Below are 22,166 nucleotides of genomic sequence, written 5' to 3' on the forward strand. Positions count from 1 at the left end.
CTGCTCAACATCGTCATTCTTTAGGATTTTTTTTCCTAAAAAATAAAATAAAAGAATGTAAGAAAATGTTTCACGTCGTAAATGTTCCTAAAAGGAAACAAAAAGATTCAAGGAAAGAAATAAATTTATTTCTGTATGCAGATTTTACTATGTTTCCTTAGTCAGCTAGCTGGCAATGAGTTGCAAATAATAAATTGCAGGAATTAAGCTTACGAAACTATGAATCCATGCCATTTTCACGTCGAGAAACAGAATCAAACCATTTTGAGGCAACCATTAATTAAATAACACTGTCTATATATAAAGTATCTTGTCATAATATAACACCATATAACCATTCAAATTCCAAAGGAAAAAAATACAAATACACCACCCTCAAAATTTTCTTCTCCAATTTCACAGTAATCTTTCTACATGGAAGAAGGACAAAACTGGAAGAAATTAGAAAATGAAGACGAACAATCCCCTGTAGAAGAAGTTCGTTTAACTGTACCAACAGATGATGATCCTTCAGTTCCAGTATGGACATTTCGAATGTGGTTTTTAGGGATAATTTCTTGTGCATTATTGTCTTTTATCAACATTTTCTTTAGTTACAGGCAAAATCCACTTATTATTTCTATGATTACTGCACAAGTTGCGTCGTTACCATTAGGTAGACTAATGGCAAAAGTTCTACCGACGAGGAAGTTTCATTTGCCTGGATTTGGTTCGAGGGAATTTTCGCTTAATCCAGGTCCTTTTAGTATGAAAGAACATGTTTTGATTTCTATATTTGCTAATGCTGGTGCTGGATTTGGTGGTGGAACTGCTTATGCTATTAGTATTGTGGATATTATTAAGGTCTTTTATCACAGGAAAATCTCCTTCTTGGCTGGTTGGATCCTTGTCATTACTACACAGGTTCATTTCTTAATCCATTTGTCTTAGTTTGTTTGGCGCAATTAGACTTGACAGTTGACACAGAATTTAAAAGAGTTACTGCTAGATTATGAAATGCTATTATTACTCTCTTAGTCTTATGTAGTTGGACACGACTTGTGTCATGTGGCAAAATATGAATGTATGTAGCAATCTTTAATATTTTAATGTAGGAAGGTGCGCTTGGACGGATCTATATATATATATATATAGGGGTGGACCCACCTTGTATGAGGGGGGTTTCAGTTGAACCGTTTCGTTAGAAAAATTAATTATTTTTAATTACCTTGGAATTTCAACGTAAAATTATGATGAAACTGATAAATATTATAATACCTGAACCCACTTGATACTAACAAAAGCTGTAGAGCTGTGGCAAAATGGGTTCAAAGTAAGGCCAATGTCGCAATTTCGAACTGCTGCTAATGGAATGAACTACCTATGGCCTTTTTGCTGAACGTATATATTATTTTGCTTATTGTTTCCTGTTTTGTCTTTGTTTTCTTACATCACTTTATGATTCTTTTTTTTATTTAAACCCAATAAAAGCTATTTTTATTAAAATCCTCCATTTTACTTTAGAAAAATTTAATCCTTTCTACAAAATGAATTTTTGTTCTAGAACGTTATCGAAATTACTTGTAATCTTTTAATTTAGTTTAGTTTAGTTTGTATTGAAATTATTAATTTGTGTTATATTCAAAGCTTGAGTTTGGTGTAAAATGTCTTTTTCTTTAATAATTTGTATAAATTAGTTTAGTTTATTACTCTCTTTTTTCATGTCTTTTGTTTATAACAATTTTCTATGTTAAATTTCTTAAATTTATAGTATAATTTTTAAGTAGGTTAAATACTTTTTGGTTAAATTGCTAAATTTTCTGAAATAGAATTTGTTAATTTATATAGATAAATGTTTAAAAAAATTAATGGACGAAATTTTCTTTTTTTTAAAAAAGAAATTCCTCCTACCTTCAAAAAAATGACTTCATTTTGAAGTGATTTGATGAACAAAAAAGAGCAGTGCACAAATTTCGTTTACCGCTGCACTTATACAATCGATTACCGTGATTTTTGATTGAACTCGTCTGTACAAAATCTTGAGTCTGCCACTATATATATGGGAGGGGTGAGTTCATGTGAACCCATGCTCCCCTCCGTATAACACTTGTATTTTTTTTTTTTAATTCTTAAATAAGCATATGTGAATCCATGTTCAAGTGGGCAGTTTGGGTGGTCAATGAGTGCACCTTTGGCCCAAAGTTTAGGGGTTCAATTCCCACTTGCTCCCTTAGAGATAATTAATTAAATATGCTTCTGTTTTCTTTATTGTTTCCTTTAACTTTTTAATTACTTGGCAAAGTTATTCTTTAAAAAGAAAGCTTTCACTAATAATGCAAATCATGTATCTACAGGGAAATAAAAGTACATAAAAAGATTTACGTAATAGGATGGATGAGGAAATTTGTAATGATTTTTAGCTTGCTCTATATATATATATATATATATATATAATGTAAGATATTTAAAACGGTAAGTAATGATTTTATTATTGATAGTTTTCAAAAACTCGTCGAGAAAAAATAATGTTAATAATATTAATTAGAATTTGCTCGTCAACTTGGATTATCGTAAAAAAATTATATTGTCAAATCATATATTTATCTAAAGATATTGGTGGGGCCATGCCCTTAAAATTCTGAATACGCCTCTGGCACTAGTACAAAATAAATTGAAACAGTATTCCGTAAGAAAAAATATTATTTTGTTTGCAAGTTTTCCTTCAAAGTATAGATTGGAAGAGACAATATTTTAAATTACACATGAGTGGCAATTGGAGAAGCACTCTATTTCTATTTCTGAGCAATATCTTTATTTTGTTTGTATTAATGGCAATTTTCAATGGTTTCAGGTTTTAGGATATGGTTGGGCTGGTATTATGAGGAAGTATGTAGTAGAGCCTGCAGAAATGTGGTGGCCATCTACCCTTGTTCAAGTCTCTATTTTCAGGTAAGAATTTAAAACAAATACTTAGGACATTCTGTTATTTCACTTTTCAAAGAAATAACAATTTTAAGGTCAAAGAAATTCAAGTTCCTAACATTCTTATCTTGATGAAGTAGTACATCACATAATCTTTAAAAGGAAAGGAAAATAACAAAAATGTTTTAGTAATTATGATTTTAGCTAGTCTTAAGTAATGGTTTTATAATTAATGTAACAAATGCTAGAGATTGTTCAATTTGTCAATAATGTACAAGAGTGAACCTTCTTACTTAAGCGTATTATTACCTGTATTTACCATTAGTTTGCTTCTATATTTTGTTTTTGGTCATTTGGTCGAATTACTTAGCTGATAAGTTCTGGTTTTTATGAAATTTTGCAGGGCATTACATGAGAAAGACAATAGTGGCAACTACTCTAGAGGAAAGTTCTTTTTAATAGTTATGACTTGCAGTTTCACTTGGTACATTGTCCCTGGTTATCTCTTCAAAACTTTGTCAACCGTTTCTGTTCTCTGTTTGGCATTTCGAAAATCAGTATTAGCCCACCAACTTGGATCAGGCCAAAATGGACTTGGCATTTTATCTTTCACTTTTGATTGGTCAGTCGTTGCATATCTAACCAGTCCATTGGTCACTCCATTCTTTGCCATCCTCAACATTTTGGTTGGCTATGTTATAATAGTCTACATCATGATACCTGCAGCCTATTGGGGTTTTAATCTCTACAATGCCAACAAATTTCCCCTTTTCTCCACTAATTTATTTGATGCCAATGGCCAGAAGTATAATGTTTCAGCTATTGTCAATGACAAGTTTGAGATAGACATGCCTACATATGAAAAGCAAGGACGAATAAATCTTAGCATCATGTTTGCTCTTTCATATGGACTCAGTTTTGCAACAATTGTGGCTACCCTTACACATGTCATCTTATTCAATGGGAGGTAAGTGAAAATAACCTTTGCTATTATCCTATATTGGTTGCACTTAACCGGCAAAGGGCAGCGCGGTACACTAAGCTCCCGCTATGCGCGGGGTCCGGGGAAGGGCCGGACCACAAGCGTCATAGTACTTAGTTTTACCCTTTATTTATGCAAGATGTTGTTTCTGTGGCTCAAGCTTGTGACCTCCTGGCCACATGACAATAACTTTCCCGGTTGCACTTACCTGGTTGTATCAAACTATAAGATGTGTGGTTACAAGTTATGTTGCTCGGATCCTCTAAAATGTTGTCGAAAATGCATTTTTTAGGATCCAAGCAACATTGATTCTTCAATTCTTACAAATAGAAGAGACTACTAGTACATTTTTGTGCAATTATGTATGTGAAATAGCTGAACACTGAGTTTATTATTGAGCAGGGAAATATATGGCCGATTTCGAGCTTCATACAAAGGAAAAACAGATATACATACAAGGCTTATGAGGAAATACAATGACATTCCTTCGTGGTGGTTCCACACAATCCTTGTTCTCTCATTTGCGCTCTCTCTTGTACTCTGCACAGTCTTGAAATCGGAGATTCAGCTACCGTGGTGGGGACTCATTTTCGCTTGTGGTATTGCCCTTATTTTCACCCTCCCTATTAGTATTATTCAAGCCACAACAAACAATGTAAGTCGAAAAAAACTCAATATATAGTGTGTTGTTTTTTCTCAGTATATCTCAATCATATATAGTGTGTTGTTTTTTCGTGTGACAGTCACCAGGTCTAAACGTGATCACGGAGTATATTATTGGACTAATAATTCCAGGGAAACCAATAGCCAATGTTTGCTTCAAAACATATGGTTATATTAGCATGGCTCAGGCAGTGTCTTTTCTACAAGATTTTAAGCTTGGCCATTATATGAAGATTCCTCCTAGATCAATGTTTGTAGTTCAGGTATCACTCTTGTAAAAGTAACCATTTCTTGACTTCTTTTTTACTTCTATAACCAACTTAATGACCCCTTTTCTTTTCTATAGATAAATTCAAATTTAGCTCTTAGCATATTATTTGATTTCATTTTTTTGCTATCCATTTGCAGTTAGTTGGAACTTTCATTGCTGCAACAATTAACATGGCATCGGCGTGGTATATGCTGACACACGTTCCGTTCATATGTCAATTGGATTCACTACCTAAAGGCAGTCCATGGACTTGTAGAGGTGACCATGTTTTCTATGATGCATCAGTGATCTGGGGTTTAGTAGGACCAAAGCGATTTTTCGGACCTCTAGGAAATTATGGTGCATTGAACTGGTTCTTCTTAGGAGGTGCTATAGCACCAATCTTAGTGTGGCTACTACACAAATCATTCCCAAAACAGAGTTGGATTAAACTTATAAATATCCCAGTATTACTTGGAGCAACAGCAGCGATGCCTCCAGCTTCAACTTTGAATTTCAATAGCTGGTTTGTGATTGGAACTTTGTTCAATTTCATCATTTTCCAATACAGAAAGAAATGGTGGCAGAGGTACAATTACGTACTTTCTGCAGCGTTGGATGCTGGATTGGCTTTTATGGGGGTTTTCATTTATCTATTTTTCGGTCTTACGAATCATGAGAACATCAATTGGTGGGGAAATGTTGAAGACTACTGCGATTTGGCTAAGTGTCCAACTGCTAAAGGAATTCAAGTTGATGGCTGTCCATTGCTTTGATCAATGATTTCTAGTACTTACTAATATTGGTAGGTTTCTGCTCATAGTTTTATTTTGGTGGTTTTCTTTGATCTTTGGGTATGTATATTGCCTTGTGAACAATGGCATTACTTCTTTAGGGTACCAGTATTGGGTTTAAATTGATACTGAAAATCAATTGCATTAAGTTTGAACTTATATCAAATCGGTACTTGTTCAATAAAATACAAAGGAACAAGACATAACCTAAACCACACAAGAATGAAAAACTATATACAATTTCATATGTGAATATAGAACAATTTATAAGCTAGTGGTTTCGCATTTCCTTGTCGTGGGTATTTTCCCTACAATGTGTACAAACCAAATATGTGTTAAAGAAAAACCATTATAACAACAGCAATTGTGATCCCATACGTGGGATCTGTGGAGGACGGGATGTACGCAGACATTACCCTTACCTTGTGGAGGTAGAGAGACTGTTTCCGATAGAGAAAAACCATCGGAGAAACTTAAAAAGTTGGACAACCGTCTACAGATATGCCCTTGGCTGTAGGACAATATGCTAAATCACAATGCTCAGGGTCATTATTTCCCCACCAATTTATGCTTCTATTCTCCATTCCCACACTAAAGTAGAGCAACACTGCCATAAAGGCAACTCCAGCATCTAAAGCTGCTGATAGGATATAGTTATACCTCTGCCACCATTTCTTCCTATACCTGAAAACAAAAAAGTTGAAAACCGTCCCGACCAAAATCCAAGAATTGTAGTTGAGTGCAGTTGCTGGTGGCATCCAAGCTGTTGCTCCAAGAAGTACTGGAAGGTTAATAAGGGGTATCCACGTTTGCTTCGGGAACAACTTATGTAGTAACCACACTACAACAGGTCCAATCATTCCTCCAAGAAAGAACCAGTTTAGTGCTGAGTAATTGCCAAGATGACCAAATATCCGCTTAGGACTCACGAGACCCCAAATAACTGATGCATCAAAGAAGACATGATCACCGGGGCAAGTCCAAGGGCTGTTAGAAAATTTATCCTGATGACATATGTTGTCTATAGAATCCAAAAGCCACCATGCTACACTCAGGTTAACTGTTCCTGCAATTATGGTTCCAAGGAACTGGAACAGAGAAAATGTCAAGTGGTGATTCTAAGAGCAAGAATCATACTAGTAAAAATATTTTTGAGAATTAATAATCCGCTTTGATTGGGAAGCTACAAATGTACAGTACATCCAATGACATGTTTCAATTCTGATTGTATTTTTGTTTTCCCAAAAGTTTGCATCACCTGATTTAACTTTCACAAATTTGAGTTATTGAAGTATTTAGCATGTATTGAACTCTGCATAACTTACTATGGGATAAAATCGTACCTGAACTAAAAACATTGACCGCGGAGGTATCTTCATATAATGACCAAGCTTGAAATCACTTAGAAAGGAGATTGCTTGAGTCATGCTCATAAAGCCATAGGTCTTGAAACACACATTAGCAATAGGGCTTCCAGGATACAGCACCCCCATAATGTACTCGGTGATTATGTTCAGTCCTGGAGTCTAACGAAACAAACAAATACACAAAGCAATTAGTCCCGGTCTCCTACTATGTCCGAAACCAAAAAAAAAAAAAATTAAAAAAAATATAATAGGTCTACTGGTTCAGTCATATTAGAAAATTGACGAGAAGGATAGAACGGCATTTCAATTACCTGATTTGTGGTTGCAGTAATGATGCTGATGGGAAGGGTGAATGTGAAAGCAAGGACAGCGGCAAGGAGGAGTCCCCAATAAGGCATCTGAATCTGATTCTTCAGGAAGATGCAAAGGGCAAGCGATACCAGAATTGTCACGAATAGAAGCAAGTAAAACCACCACGAAGGTATGTCTTTGTATCTTCTCATCAGCCTCGTGTGGACATCAACCTTTCCCTCTGAAGAAGCTTGATAACGTTGGTAAATTTCTCTTCATGAAGGACCAGTAAATGTGAGAACTCAGGCTTGGACCATATAAATTAAAACGAACTAAAATTGCTTATGGAAAGGAAAAATGAGGAGAATATTACCTTCCATAAAATAAAGCAACATGAGTGAGCGTAGAAGCGATGGTGGCAAATCCAAATCCATAAGTAAGAGTAAAGAAAAGGCTCAGGTTTATTCTCCCTTGCTTCTCATACTCGGCTAAATCCAGATTAAATTGCTTATTCACAATTAGTGATATGTTGTACTCTTGACCTTGTGCAGTGAACAAATCAGACGAGTATAAAGGGAAGTTTTTGGCATTGTAGACATTGAACCCCCAGTAGGAAATAGGAATCACTACATACATTATCAAGGCATAGCCAACAAAGACATTGGCTATTGCAAAGAATGGACAAATAAGAGGACTGAACAAGAATGAAGCTACAGTAGCCCAGTCTAACGTGAACGCCCCGACTCCTAGGCCATTTAGACCTGATCCAATCTGTTGAGCTGTGACTGAGTTTGGATATGCCCAACACACCCATGAAATACTTGATAGAGCTTGGAAGAAATAACCAGGGAATAAGTACCATGAAAAACTGCATACTAATGCTATCACAAAGAACTTTGCACGAGACATTGGCCGCTTGTTTCCTTTGCCATTCACAATTTCATTGTCATCTTCATCTTCTTTTTCATGGAGTGCCCTATAAAATTAATGCATTTGTAAGAGTGCTTTTTAACCTATGTAACTACTCCAGAAATATGACACATAACTGCACACTCTTTGATACATTGATCAACTTGCTTATTATTTTGATTTTCCAAATTTTTCCAAATTCATAACAGAGATTTCAACCATATGTTGAAAGGTGATACATAACCAGCAAGAAATTCATTTATCTATGAATGGACATGGTGGTAACATGAGTTAGTAAGTACCATTTACTTTTCTAGTCTGGTCCTTAATAATGTAAACTTGATATAGAAACTAAATCACTATTGTCTTGTATGTACGTACGTGTATATATATGTGCACCACTACATTAATAATATTTGATGTGTCCTCACATTTTTCTTTTTCTTGAATAAAACAACTAATACGAGAAACTGTAGAAACCAAAAGAAATTTTAGATGACATTATGTGATTGTCCACTGGTCATGTATAGTTTGATTATAGCTTTGTTTGGATTACATATAAAAGTGAAGTAGACATAAGAATTAATCAAGTGAAAACTTATCAGTTATCATATACGTACCAGTTAGTGGAAACAAAAGATCAGTGATTGTCAATATCTAATAATTGTAAAGAGATGGTTCACCATAAAGACAGAGACAGCATTGAAAACTAAGTTTTGCATTTTTATATCATGCTTTTTCCCTCTCTTTTTTTCACAACCCCATTTAAGAAAATACAATTGAACACAACAATAAACTACATAACCTGATAAGCTTTGAAATAAAATATCTCAATCCGCAATAATTGTCAACCAAACAGAAACAAAGCTGTGACAATATTATATTGCAATATATGCCGATTAAAATAACTTATTAATGAGGTATAATTATCAGTAAAGCATCCAGAGAAAGGAAATGCACCGGAATAGGGAGATCTGAACAAGTGTACTGGGCCACCACATATGTGCCGGCTCAACTACGTATTTCCTTAAAAGCCCAGCCCATCCGTATCCCAAAACCTGCCAAAATCCACAAACTTATGTTATCTGAAAAATCTAGTAGAGGAAGAACAAAGCCTAGTCATGCTTTGGACACTTGTACCAACTTGTCCAATATCTATTCATCAGCAGTTTGAGGTATTAAAGTAGTAATAGTAATAATAATTACAAAAATCACCACATAGAAAATTAACATTTCACGAATGTACACCGAAAGCGATAACTGATTTTAGTAAGTGTAAATTAGTAACATGAGAAAAAAAGTACAAATAGTCTGTTACAATTGCTAAGAGTACATTAGCAAAAGATTTTTACAGTATCAGTTACGTGCGTTAACAAAAATGCTACTCCACTATACTTAATCATACTTTACAAGATAAAACCAATGAAAATCTAATTAAGTTATATATGCTCAATAATAATCCCTTGTATGCATCTCAAAACCAGAAAAGACAATTACACATGCAAGGGGCAGCTCAATGTATCTTGTGGTCTAAGGCGAAACCATATTGAAAGACCCTTAAATTTATTTTATAAAATATTTACACTAACAACAAAATTTACTTTCTAAATAATAAATTAATCATTTAATACAAAAATAAGCAAAATTCAAAAAAAAAAAGGAAGAAGACAAAAAATAAAGTGGTGGACTATGAGATGTTGAGGTCCACAAATTTTGATTCTACTATCATTACAAATAAGAAAAGGAAATAAACGTACATAAAGTAATAGCTTAAGTTTTGAGCGTTAACGGTGTCAAAAATATTTACTCCTTATGATCAATTTAAACGATAATTGTAGTTCATTCTTTTAAGTAACACTTATTGGTGAATATCTAAAATAAATTATAAATAACCTAATATAATATGTCGAATTACACTAAGACAAAATCGGTACGTGAATGCTTTTGTGTTCATGCAGTTTGAGAGAACATTGTAAAAGAAACTCATTATGTTGTCGATATATATAACTTAATTCCCATATAAAAAGGATAAAATTAAAATTGAAGAATGAAGCAAATATACTAATTAATCAGTAAAAAAAATTATCATAATTTATGAATTTATTGATATAAAATAAGCTCAATCAAATAAAAAAAAATATACCGTAACACTTTTCTTTATACTAATTATTATTATTATAATTTATATAATAAATTATAATAATAAAAAGAAGAATTTAAAATAAATTTGGGCCATTCAAATTTTGGTGGCCTAAGGGGACTCAGTGCTCAAGACTTTAGAGCCGCCCCAGCACTGTCTCCTCAACAAAGTTCATTTTAGCTGTCATGAGCTAAATTACCTATTAATTTTTCTTATATTTTAAGAAGGGGAGCTTAGGAGCAACGGAAGTCATCAGTTCCAGCTGTGAAATCAGATTCTTGCATGAGGTTAGACTAACTACATCACACCTTTGGTATGTCATTTTTTTCGGATCATGCGTGAATCCGGAATGCTTCATATACCACTGCCCTTTTTAAAATTTTCATATTTTTATATTCTTCTTCGTCTATTTTTTACCTTTGGTTTTCCATTTATCCAGCAGCCAAATTAAACAGAGTGCAGAGGATGAAGTTAAAGTATATAATACAGAAAGAAAGAAAATAAAACCTGTGTAGTAATGATGAGAAGCCAACTAGCACCAAAAGAAATGCTCCTGCCATAAAAAGCCTTAATAATATTAACAATTCCAACAGCATAAGCAGACCCATTCCCAAAAGCAGAGCCAGCATTTGCAAAAATAGTGATAAGCACATGCTCCTTCATGTTAAATGGACCCGGGTTAAGTGAGAACTCTTTTGACCCGAACCCGAGGATCCGAAACTTGGTTGTGGGTAATACAGCTGCCATGAACCGTCCAATGGGGAGAGTAGCTACTTGAACTGTGATTTGAGTAATAATGAGTGGTTCTTTTCTGTAAGAGAAGAATTGGTTGAGAAAAGAAAGGAGAATGCAAGAGAGTAAACCCAGGATCCACATTCGGAAAGTCCATACCGGTAGGGTCGGGTCATCGGTGTTGGGTACGGTTAAACGGACTTCTTCTATAGAGGAGAGCTCATCTTCGTTTACATCTTCTTCTTCTTGTTTGGTTATGGGGGCTTCTATTTCCACTGTTCCCATTTTGAGTAAAATGGAAAAGAATGGTACAGAAAGTGAAAGAAACTAAAAGAAAAGAGTGTAGGGAGGGAATTATAGATGGAAGTAGGCAAGAAGGAGGGAAATAGGGTGTTATTTTATAGAGAGTACACACAAATTAAATTAAACTGATATAAAATAACAGTGTAATTTTTTTTATTCTATCAGGTTATTTTTATGTATTTTTATATGTAACCTGCCTTATTTTTAAAATTATAAATTATATTTTTAATGAAGAGATAGGTGAAGATATTTTTGGTGACTTAATGATATAATTTTTTTTTACATTATGAATGTATGTAAGTTGATAATATAAAAAATTTGGTTATTTGCAATTGCAACTTGCAGCATTGGGTAATGATTTGATTGGTGCTAGTTGACTGGTGATATTTCAGCTGTAACATATTACGTTGGGTGCATAATCCAAAGAGTGAAAACTTATAACAACTTATTGGGTTATTGTATGTATATAGTAATATTTCTTTTTAGAGCTTTTAGGAAAAGTTACAATATTACTATATTAAAATCTTGAAGTCAATTTATTGGTCAAGAATCCAAAAGCAACCGCAATTGAAAGTTCATTCATTATTTAAAAAATATAAAAAAATAATAAAAAAAAAAAGAATTAGCTACTCATAAATTTTATAGCTAAATAGAAAAATCTATCGCTAATCCTATTTAATGATAGATTATCGACGATTATCAAGAAGTTACTAGTAATTTAGCGATAAATTAGCAACAAAATTTGTAACTAATTTTTTTTTTTTTTTTGTAATGAAGTTTATAGGAGTAATAAAAAGAATGTATGATGGTGACAATATGTTCGACAGTTGACTCCCTTTTTGGAATCATTTTTACTAAAAGTGCCTTTAAACACTCTACTTGAAACAACACAAACTCTACTTAATAATACAGTTATATTTATGCGAACATATATTTTTCTTGCAGAAAGCTCTCAAAGAACATTTTCAAATCATTTTCTAAATAGATTTTCTCTTTATTATTATTATTGGTATTATCAATTTGTTCAATAAGTTATTAGTAAACCATAAAATTGAAGCTCACTTTGATATGAGTTCCCCTTCTATTTTTGTGCTGCAAGATAGCCAGATCGCGCATTTACTCGTACTGTGATGAGAACTTAGCCTAATAGTTACGATTTAGACAAGTTGAAATACATCAAAACATGAATTTGTGTTATCGAGTACTATTTGATATTTTTGGTAGTAATATACTTGTCATTCCGATCCGGAATGAATAAGTTAATCTGAACAGTGATATTATTTGAAGTTGGATTTAATTATTTAAAGGAGCAGAATTCAATTGAGTTCCTTAATATTGAACCCCCTCACAAAGAATGGATATTTCACTTCCAATTTAAAAGGGAAAAACTTTGATACTGAGTTTGTGCATTATTTTCTACGGCTTTATGTCAATAAAAGAAAAGTATTTCTTCATAGTCTGTTTCACGTATTTAATTTGCGTGAAAGTTATCAATTATGATTATTAAACTTAGTAAACACTGAATTGCTCCAGGCTTCTTGTGACCGAAAATAAAGTTTAAAAAAAAAAAAAGGAAATGAAATGAGAGAAACTAATTTATTGATAGCCTCCTGCAAAGGTAGTGAATATCTAAAGTAGGCTTAGATTTAGAGGGAATATCACCAATATTCCGGTGGAATAGCAAATACTTCTCCATCCTTAACCCGATGTGTCGAGTTTAAACACTAAATATAAAGTCACTTTCGTTAGGGAGCGTTTTATCTGTTATAACTCTGTATTGCTGTAATAAATAATTAAACTTTCTGAAAAAACAAAACAGAAAGTTAGTAATACTTGTTTAACGAAATAGATTTTGAAAAACAAAAAAAAAACAGTATAGGAATAAATCGAGCCCACTGAATACACAGTGTGTCCTTAAGAAAATTATTTTCCTCAAGTATCCGAAGTGCTGGAATATATCCTCACAGGATAGAACGATTTAACACACCAGTGTATTGGTACCAAAAACTCTGATGAACTGCGAACCACTCAATGGTCGTAAAACACACTGGAAAATATTTTGAAGAAGAAGAAGAAGAAGAAGCTCAGAAAATTTCGTAAGGAAAGATTTTGGGATTCAAACTTTATTTATAGAGTTGCTGGCATTGTTTCTGAAAAGGTTTGCAACCTTTCAGAAACAGCCATGGCTGTTGGTGTTGGAATAGGGTTGTTTAAAATATTGCGAAAAAATATATTTAAATAATTCGGGAAAGAAAAGGGGCCTGACCGAACCGGATCGCGGGTCATGGGTTATTCCGGATTGAATTTTTCGTTAATTATTTAATTAATCCAAAAAGATTAATCAATCAATCGTTGACCGAAGCCGAGCGAGCGACGACGACGGCGCGAGACTTGCCTTCTTCTTAACTCTTTAAGAGCTAGAAGAAGAGCAATTATATATATACCCATCAAAAGCCTTTTCTTCCTCCGATATGGGATAATGTCCCTTTTCCAAGGGAAACGCAAATATTTCATTTTCCCTCCATTTCTCATTCACCCTCTTTAAGCTACACAAGCTTAAGATCTCAACATTATCTTCCACGTAAAACTTTCCGGCGCGAATCCGAATTTAATTAGACCCCAATACTAAAACAAACAAAAAAAAAGAATTATTTTCTTATCAAAGACAAACAATAAAGATTAGATTAAAGAAAAGAAAAATGGCCGGGGATAAGAAGGAAGTGCCGAGTAGTAACTTAAAAGAAGGTAAGAATTGAATGTAAGAATTGAATTCTTTGACAATCCTCCACATTTTACTTAAATTTGAAAGTGTTAATTCACCTCTCGACCTGTAAAATTCATTGCAGGGTTTGTAATATAATAATTTCTCACAAAATCCGATTGTCATTTGAACCTCAATTAATGTGAGTTTTTATATTCAAGTACCTCCAAGGAGCTTTTTGTGAATATTGTGACTATTATTAGCTTTTTGTGGCTATTATGCAGGACTTATAATTTGACAAAAGATAATAGATATTTTTTAAAAATCCAATACTTATGATTTTCAGTCATGAATTAAAACATCGAGAATTTATTTCAGTAATCACAAACCTCCTAAGTATATTATCGATGTAGCATTTGGTAAGTATACCGTGTAATATTGGCTTTCACATAATTGTTTGGCTTTGTGTAAACGGGCCTGACCGAACCTGATCGAACCGGATCGCGGGTTATTCCGGATTGAATTTTTCGTTAATTATTTAATTAATCTAAAAAGATTAATCAATCAATCTTTGACCGAAGTCGAAGTCGAAGCCGAAACCGAAGCCGAGTCGAGCGAGCGACGACGACGGCGGCGCGAGGCTTGCCTTCTTCTTAACTCTTTAAGAGCTAGAAGAAGAGCAATTATATATATACCCATCAAAAACTTTTTCTTCCTCCGATATGGGACAATGTCCCTTTGCCAAGGGAAACACAAATATTTTATTTTTCCTCCATTTCTCATTCACCCTCTTTAACCTACACAAGCTTAAAATCCCAACAATCCCCCACATGAATGGGGAATGGCTATAAAATAAAGGAATGCACGGATGCGTGTATGTTTTACATGCAAGAATGAATTGCATCTGGATAACTAAGTTTCCCTTTGAACTTTCCGTAGTGAACTTATATCGGATATACTCGGTCAATCGGTAGATTTGATATCTTTGAACCGTCGAGCTTTGTTGTATACCTAGACAACATAAGTCACACAATCAATCCTTAACCATCTATGGTTCTCACGATTGTGTTCGTTTCAGTCATGAACACCGCCTGGTTTCATGAGTGCTTAGAGAATGGGCCTTTACTTTCATTCCCCTTGAAGCGGCTTACATTTCACACTCACATAGGTGATTTCTAAACGTGTAATCCTATAGACACACTATCTGGTCATATCCTGCCAGACTTAGCAAATCATTAAAAAACCTTTAAGCTTTGTTGACTCATCAAAAAGCCTTAATGCTTTACCTCGATTTCTGAACATTGTCTTCATCACGAGAATGGGTTGAGTTATTTGACAATGTTGAACCGTCATTCATAACTTTGTTTGATCTCTTTGAACCTAGCTCGTGGGATCTCCAGTATGCTAGGTAGAGTTACCGTCATGATGACTTGTCTTAGACCTTAACCCCATTCCCTTTGATGATCTTTCAACTGCCTCTCTAGATAGGCCTTTTGTAAGTGGATCCGACATGTTATCTCTTGACTTTATGTAGTCAATTGTGATAACACCACTAGAGAGTAGTTGTCTAATGGTATTGTGTCTCCATCGTATATGACGAGATTTTCTGTTATACATAACGCTCCCTGCACTGCCTATTGGCGCTTGACTATCATAATGTATACAAATAGGTGCCAAAGGTTTGGGCCAAAATGGGATATCTTTCAAGAAATTCCAGAGCCATTCAGCTTCTTCACCGGCCTTATCTAAAGCTATGAATTCAGATTTCATTGTAGAACGGGCGATGCACGTTTGTTTAGATGATTTTCAAGACACTGCTCCACCCCCAATTGTGAAAATATATCCACTCATGGATTTAACTTCAGATGATCCAGTGATCTAATTTGCATCACTATATCCCTCGATCACGGAGGGATATTTGTTATAATGCAAAGCGTAATTTTGGGTATGTTTGAGATACCCCAAAACTCGTTTCATTGCCATCCAATGTATGTGATTGGGATTACTTGTAAACCGACTCAGTTTACTAATAGCACATGCTATATCTGGTCGTGTACAATTCATGATATACATCAAACTTCCCAATACTCTTGCATAATCCAATTGTGAGTCACTTTCACCTTCATTCTTTTGAAGTGCATAACTCACGTCAATTGGAGTCTTGGCAATTTTGAAATCCAAATACTTGAACTTGTCAAGTACCTTTTCAATGTAGTGAGACTGTGATAATGCTAGACCTTGTGGAGTCTTGTGAATTCTGATTCCTAAGATCACATCAGCAACTCCTAAATCTTTCATATCGAATTTGCTAGCCAACATGTACTTAGTAGCATTTATATCTGCCATGTTTTTGCTCATTATCAACATGTCATCAACATATAAACAAACAATGACTTCATGACCTGGAGTGTTTTTAATGTAAACACATTTGTCGCACTCGTTGATTTTAAACCCTGCCAACATTGTTTGGTCAAATTTGGCATGCCATTATTTGGGTGCTTGTTTAAATCCATAAAGCGACTTAACAAGTTTGCACACTTTCGTTTCTTTACCAGTTACCACAAACCCTCAGATTGTCCATGTAAATCTCTTCCTCTAATTCTCCATTTAAGAGAGTTGTTTTAACATCCATTTGATGGATTTCAAGACCATACACGGCCGCTAGTGCCACTAACACCCTAATAGATGTTATCCTCATTACTGGCTAGTAAGTGTCAAAGTAATCAAGGCCTTCCTTTTGTCTATAACCTTTGACAACAAGTCTTGCTTTATATTTGTCAATAGTGTCATCAGCTTTCACTTCCCGTTTCAAGATCCATTTCGAACCTAAAGGTTTATTTCCTGGAGGAAGATCTACCAATTCCCATGTATGGTTATCCAAAATTGATTGAATCTCACTATTGACTGCCTCTTTCCAAAACGCTGAATAAGAAGATGACATAGCTGCTTTAAAAGTTTGAGGCTCATTTTCAAGCAAGAATGTCACAAAATCTGGTCCAAAGGAAGTAGATGTTCTTTGACGTTTGCTACGCCTTGGATCTTCTATACTTGGAGTATTTTCCTTTGGTTCTTCCCGAGGTCGTTTAGGTCTTTCACTTAACGACTCATTCAGTTTTATACGGATAGATGCTTTCAAAGAATTCAGCATTATCTGATTCCATTACCGTATTAATGTGAATTTCGGGATTATCGGATTTATGAACTAAAAACCGACATGCTTTACTATTTGTAGCATATCCAATGAAAACGCAATCAACAGTTTTTTTGTCCGATTTTAACCTTTTTAGGTAAAGGAACTTGTACATTTTCTAGACACCTCCACACTTTGAAATATTTCAAGTTAGGTTTTCTTCCTTTTCATTTTTCATATGGAATAGATTGTATTTTGCTGTGGGGTACTCTGTTGAGTATTCGGTTAGCTGTAAGGATAGCTTCGCCCCACAAACTCTGCGGTAATCCGGAACTTATTAATAAAGAATGCATTATTTCCTTTAATGTCCGGTTTTTTCTTTTCGTAATTCCATTGGATTGAGGTATGTAAGGTGCAGTAGTTTGATGGATAATTCCATATTCCGAACATATTTCTGCAAATGGAAATTCATATTCTCCACCCCTATCACTTCTAATCATTTTGATCTTTTTATTCAATTGATTCTCCACTTCATTCTTGTATTGCTTAAATGCTTCAATTGCTTCATCCTTACTATTAAGCAAATAAACATAACAATATCGAGTGCAGTCGTCAATAAAAGTAATAAAATACTTTTTCCCACCTCCGAGATGGTGTCGACTTCATATCACAAATGTCAGTATGAATTAAGTCTAAAGGATTTGAATTCCTTTCAATAGACTTATAAGGATGTTTTACAAACTTAGACTCAACACATATTTGATATTTTGATTTATTACACTCGAATTTAGGCAACACTTCTAAATTAATTAACCTCCGCAAGGTTTTGTAATTGGCATGTCCTAAACGAATATGCCATAAATCATTTGACTCCAATAAATAAAAAGAAGCTGCAATTTTATTCATACTGTCAACAACCATTACATTTAGTTTGAAGAGGCCCTCTGTGAGGTAGCCCTTTCCAACATACATTTCATTCTTGCTTACAACAACTTTATCAGAAACAAATACACATTTGAATCCGTTCTTAACAAGCAAAGAAGTAGAAACTAAATTCTTCCTAATAGTAGGAACATGAAGAACGTTGTTGAGCGTTAACACCTTGCCGGAAGTCATCTTCAGGAATATCTTCCCATAACCTTCAATCTTGGCTGTTGCAGTATTTCCCATGGAAAGCTCTTCTTCGGGACCAGCAGTAGAGTAAGTCGCAAATGCTTCCTTGACAGCACAAATATGTCGAGTGGCTCTAGAGTCAATCCACCACTCCTTCGGATTTCCAACTAGGTTGCATTCCGAAAGCATTGCACACAGATCATCAATGTCATCATTCTTCTCCACTATGTTGGCTTGTCCCTTCTTCTTATACTTTTTCGGGAGACGACAATCAGGGACTTTGTGACCGGTTTTTTCACAATTGTAGCAGCTGCCCTTGAATTTCTTTTTGTTCTGCTCCTTAGTCTGTCTAGAAGACCTCTTTCTCTTCTTACTTTTTTGAGCAGTCTCCTCAACGATATTAGCTCACATGATCGTTGAATCTCCACGAGACTTCTTCTCGGCTGTTTTGTTGTCTTCCTCAATCTTGAGACGAATCACAAGATCTTCCAACTTCATTTCTTTGCGCTTGTGCTTAAGATAGTTCTTGAAATCTCTCCACGAAGGAGGCAATTTTTCAATCATTGTAACCACTTGAAACGCTTCATTCACGACCATACCTTCAGCAATAAGGTCATGAAAAATAAGTTGAAACTCCTGAACTTGGGTTCCAACAGTTTTACTGTCTATCATTTTATAGTCTAGAAACTTGGCAACCACGAACTTCTTCAAGTATGCATCTTCAGTCTTGTACTTCTTCTCAAGTGCGTCCCATAATTCTTTCAAAGTATTCATCGCATTGTACACATTGTACAAGTCATCCTCTAAAGTGCTTAAGATATAGCCTTTGCAAAGAAAATCTGTTTGCTACTACGCCTCAACAATCATGAATTTTTTGTTGTCCGGCATGTCCGCAGCAAGCACTGGAGGTTCTTCACTAGTGAATTTCTGTATACCAAGTGTGGTAAGCCAGAAGAACACCCTTTGCTGCCATCCTTTGAAGTTGGCTCCGAAAAAATTCCCCGATTTCTCTGCCGGTGGAACAGCTGTCCGGCTTGACGAGGCTATCGTTGTTGCCGCAATAGTCGCAGAAGAATTTTCGTTATCAATTGTCATTTCTCACTGTAAACAATAGAAGAGTTCAATTAATGGAAAAATCAGAACAGTAAACAATACTGTTATTAATAAAAACAATATGTATAATAAATAAAATCGAAGTTTTTATATACTGTTTCACAGAAAAACGATGAAGTTTTTATGTTCTTCAAATCGTTTTACGAATTTCAATACTCTAATAAAATTTTTATATCTTCAAATCAGAATAGTAAAATTCAGAAGGAGTAGAAAACCACACAGGTTTTAATCTCCACAAACAAAATACAGAATATAAAAAAAAAAATTCCTTAAGAATGTTATAACTCTGTATTGCTGTAATAAACAATTAAACTTTCTGAAAAAATAAAAGAGAAAGTTAGTAATACTTATTTAACGAAATAGATTCTGAAAAATAAAAAAACATAATAGGAATAAATCGAGCCCACTAAATATACAGTGTGTCTTTAAGAAAACTATTCCCCTCAAGTACCCGAGGTGCTGGAATATATCCTCCCAGGATAGAACGATTTAACTCACCAGTGTATTGGTACCAAAAACTCTGATGAACTGCGAACCACTCAATGGTCGTCAAACACACTAGAAAATATTGTGCAGAAGAAGAAGAAGAAGCTCAGAAAATTTCGTAAGGAAAGATTTTGGGATTCAAACTCTATTTATAGAATTGGTGGCATTGTTTCTGAAAAGGTTTGCAACCTTTCAGAAACAACCATGGTTGTTTTGTGTTGGAATAATATTGCGGGAAAATGTATTTAAAATAATTCGGGAAAGAAAACGGGCCTGACCGAACCGGGTCGCGGGTCATGGGTTATTCCGGATTGAATTTTTTGTTAATTATTTAATTAATCCAAAAAGATTAATCAATCAATCGTTGACCGAAGCCGAGCGAGCGACGACGACGATGGCACGAGGCTTGCCTTTTTCTTAACTCTTTAAGAGCTAGAAGAAGAGCAATTATATATATACCCATCAAAAACCTTTTCTTCCTCCGATATGGGATAATGTCCCTTTGCCAAGGGAAACGCAAATATTTCATTTTCTTTCCATTTCTCATTCACCCTCTTTAAGCTACACAAGCTTAAGATCCCAATATTATCTTCCATGTGAAACTTTCCGGAGCGAATCCGAATTTAATTAGACCCCAATACTAAAACAAACAACAAAAAGAATTATTTTCTTATTAAAGACAAATACTAAAGATTAGATTAAAGAAAAGAAAAATGGCCGGGGATAAGAAGGAAGTGCCGAGTAGTAACTTAAAAGAAGGTAAGAATTGAATGTAAGAATTGAATTCTTTGACAATCCTCCACATTTTACTTAAATTTGAAAGTGTTAATTCACCTCTCGACCTGTAAAATTCATTGCAGGGTTTGCAATATAATAATTTCTCACAAAATCCGATTGTCATTTGAACCTCAATTCATGTGAGTTTTTATATTCAAGTACCTCCAAGGAGCTTTTTGTGAATATTGTGACTATTATTAGCTTTTTGTGGCTATTATGCAGGACTTATAATTTGACAAAAGATAGTAGATATTTTTTAAAAATCCAATACTTATGATTTTCAGTCATGAATTAAAACATCGAGAATTTATTACAGAAATCACAAACCTCCTAAGTATATTATCGATGTAGCATTTGGTAAGTATACCGTGTAATATTGGCTTTCACATAATTGTTTGGCTTCGTGTAAGATGGCAATGTTCTTGAAAATGCCAAATTTTGCAATGTAATTATTAGTTAATCTAAGCCTTTTGTTCATCAACCACTTGCGTACATCCATTATACTACTGTTACTGGTTTATATCTCAATATCAAATGAACAGTTCCTCCGACAAAATATGTGGAATATATTATCTGTTTAGTTTATCCATTTCATCACTTGCTGACTTTTTCTTTTAGGTTGCCACTGCTATTTTTCTTTTTAATTCTTCACTCTATGTTAAAGAAAACTGAATACTCAAACCTTAAAATTCTAAATCTTTGGCAAAAATGCAAGTATAGTTGGGGAAAAAATAAAGAAAATTAAAATAAATGCTCTTCATGCTGAAACACGAATATCTCGTTTTTTTCAAGAAGATTTAAGCTTATTACAATAGAATCTTTACCGGTCCAGCAGTAACACTCTTGATTTGTGATCTCCAAGATATAACACCGCGACAACGTCGTGTGACTCAAAATAAACTTTGGGCTAGTTGTTAGAGTCCAAAACTCCACCTCAAAAAACACCTTCCTTCAACAAAAATAAAACTATCTTTTGAAGTAAATTTCTTTCTCACAACTCTCTTTTTTACAACACCAACCACACTTTTTCCATGCACACAATAATACTTTCCCATACCTAAACACAAGGAAAAGCACCACTTTTATAACTGTAGAATCCCTTCCATAAAATAATTAATAAGTTAGTGCCATAATAAAATTGTAGAACATGGGTTGATGATTATAAAATTTAAGCTTTAGTAATAGGTAATTAGTAATAAATCACGGAATTGATATGCACATACTCCAACAAAACCTAATGATATGGATTTTAGAGTTGGGGAGCTTCAATTACTATGTAGTTGTGTTTAATCGCGGAACTGCTATCAATTGCTTAATTGATGCCGAAATAATAAATTACTCTTTGTCCCAAATTATCTGTCAAATTTTATTTTTCGAGAGTTAATGTGATTAATATTCAGCTAAATTGGATAATATCAGCTATCAATATTTTTCAAATAAAATTTATATATATTGAAAAACTAGTAGTGTATATTACAATGCTTCTCATGTCGATATAATAATAAAAGTACATT

At 34.2% G+C, this 22,166-nt stretch overlaps 2 protein-coding genes across 3 annotated transcripts; one reads left to right on the forward strand and one right to left on the reverse strand.

The window, feature by feature from the left end:
- The first annotated feature begins 353 nt into the window (after nt 1-353).
- LOC104107866 (oligopeptide transporter 4-like) lies at nt 354-5,766 on the forward strand. The gene is made up of 6 exons (XM_009616779.3): nt 354-903; nt 2,831-2,928; nt 3,305-3,868; nt 4,286-4,538; nt 4,627-4,809; nt 4,955-5,766. The coding sequence occupies exons 1-6, from the start codon at nt 415-417 to the stop codon at nt 5,570-5,572; spliced, it is 2,205 nt and encodes a 734-aa protein (XP_009615074.1). The 5' UTR covers nt 354-414; the 3' UTR covers nt 5,573-5,766.
- A 47-nt stretch (nt 5,767-5,813) lies between these two features.
- LOC104107865 (oligopeptide transporter 4-like) lies at nt 5,814-11,390 on the reverse strand. 2 transcript variants are annotated; one of them, XR_688888.4, is made up of 7 exons: nt 10,805-11,390; nt 9,118-9,215; nt 7,622-8,224; nt 7,269-7,521; nt 6,934-7,116; nt 6,013-6,678; nt 5,814-5,898 (listed from the first exon to the last, which is right to left on the reverse strand). XR_688888.4 is itself a non-coding variant. In XM_009616778.3 (6 exons), exons 1-6 carry the CDS (start codon nt 11,312-11,314, stop codon nt 6,064-6,066), a joined length of 2,262 nt encoding a protein of 753 aa, XP_009615073.1. In that variant the 5' UTR covers nt 11,315-11,390; the 3' UTR covers nt 5,814-6,063. The 2 variants fall into 2 exon arrangements, 1 of the variants encoding a protein (XP_009615073.1); XM_009616778.3 differs by having other exon boundaries at nt 5,814-6,678.
- Between the last annotated feature and the right edge of the window lie 10,776 nt (nt 11,391-22,166).

Source organism: Nicotiana tomentosiformis, chromosome 4, assembly GCF_000390325.3.
Source record: "Nicotiana tomentosiformis chromosome 4, ASM39032v3, whole genome shotgun sequence".
NCBI lineage: Eukaryota > Viridiplantae > Streptophyta > Magnoliopsida > Solanales > Solanaceae > Nicotiana > Nicotiana tomentosiformis.

Bases quoted from the DNA above. Each gene is read 5' to 3' on its own strand.
- LOC104107866 (XM_009616779.3), top strand. From the start codon at position 415: ATGGAAGAAGGACAAAACTGGAAGAAATTAGAAAATGAAGACGAACAA. The intron at 904-2,830 runs GTTCATTTCTTA...CAATGGTTTCAG, and splicing joins TCCTTGTCATTACTACACAG to GTTTTAGGATATGGTTGGGC. The intron at 2,929-3,304 runs GTAAGAATTTAA...GAAATTTTGCAG, and splicing joins GTTCAAGTCTCTATTTTCAG to GGCATTACATGAGAAAGACA.
- LOC104107865 (XM_009616778.3), bottom strand. From the start codon at position 11,314: ATGGGAACAGTGGAAATAGAAGCCCCCATAACCAAACAAGAAGAAGAA. The intron at 7,117-7,268 runs GTAATTGAAATG...TTGTTTCGTTAG, and splicing joins TTACTGCAACCACAAATCAG to ACTCCAGGACTGAACATAAT. The intron at 6,679-6,933 runs GTACGATTTTAT...TCTCTGTTCCAG, and splicing joins GGTCAATGTTTTTAGTTCAG to TTCCTTGGAACCATAATTGC.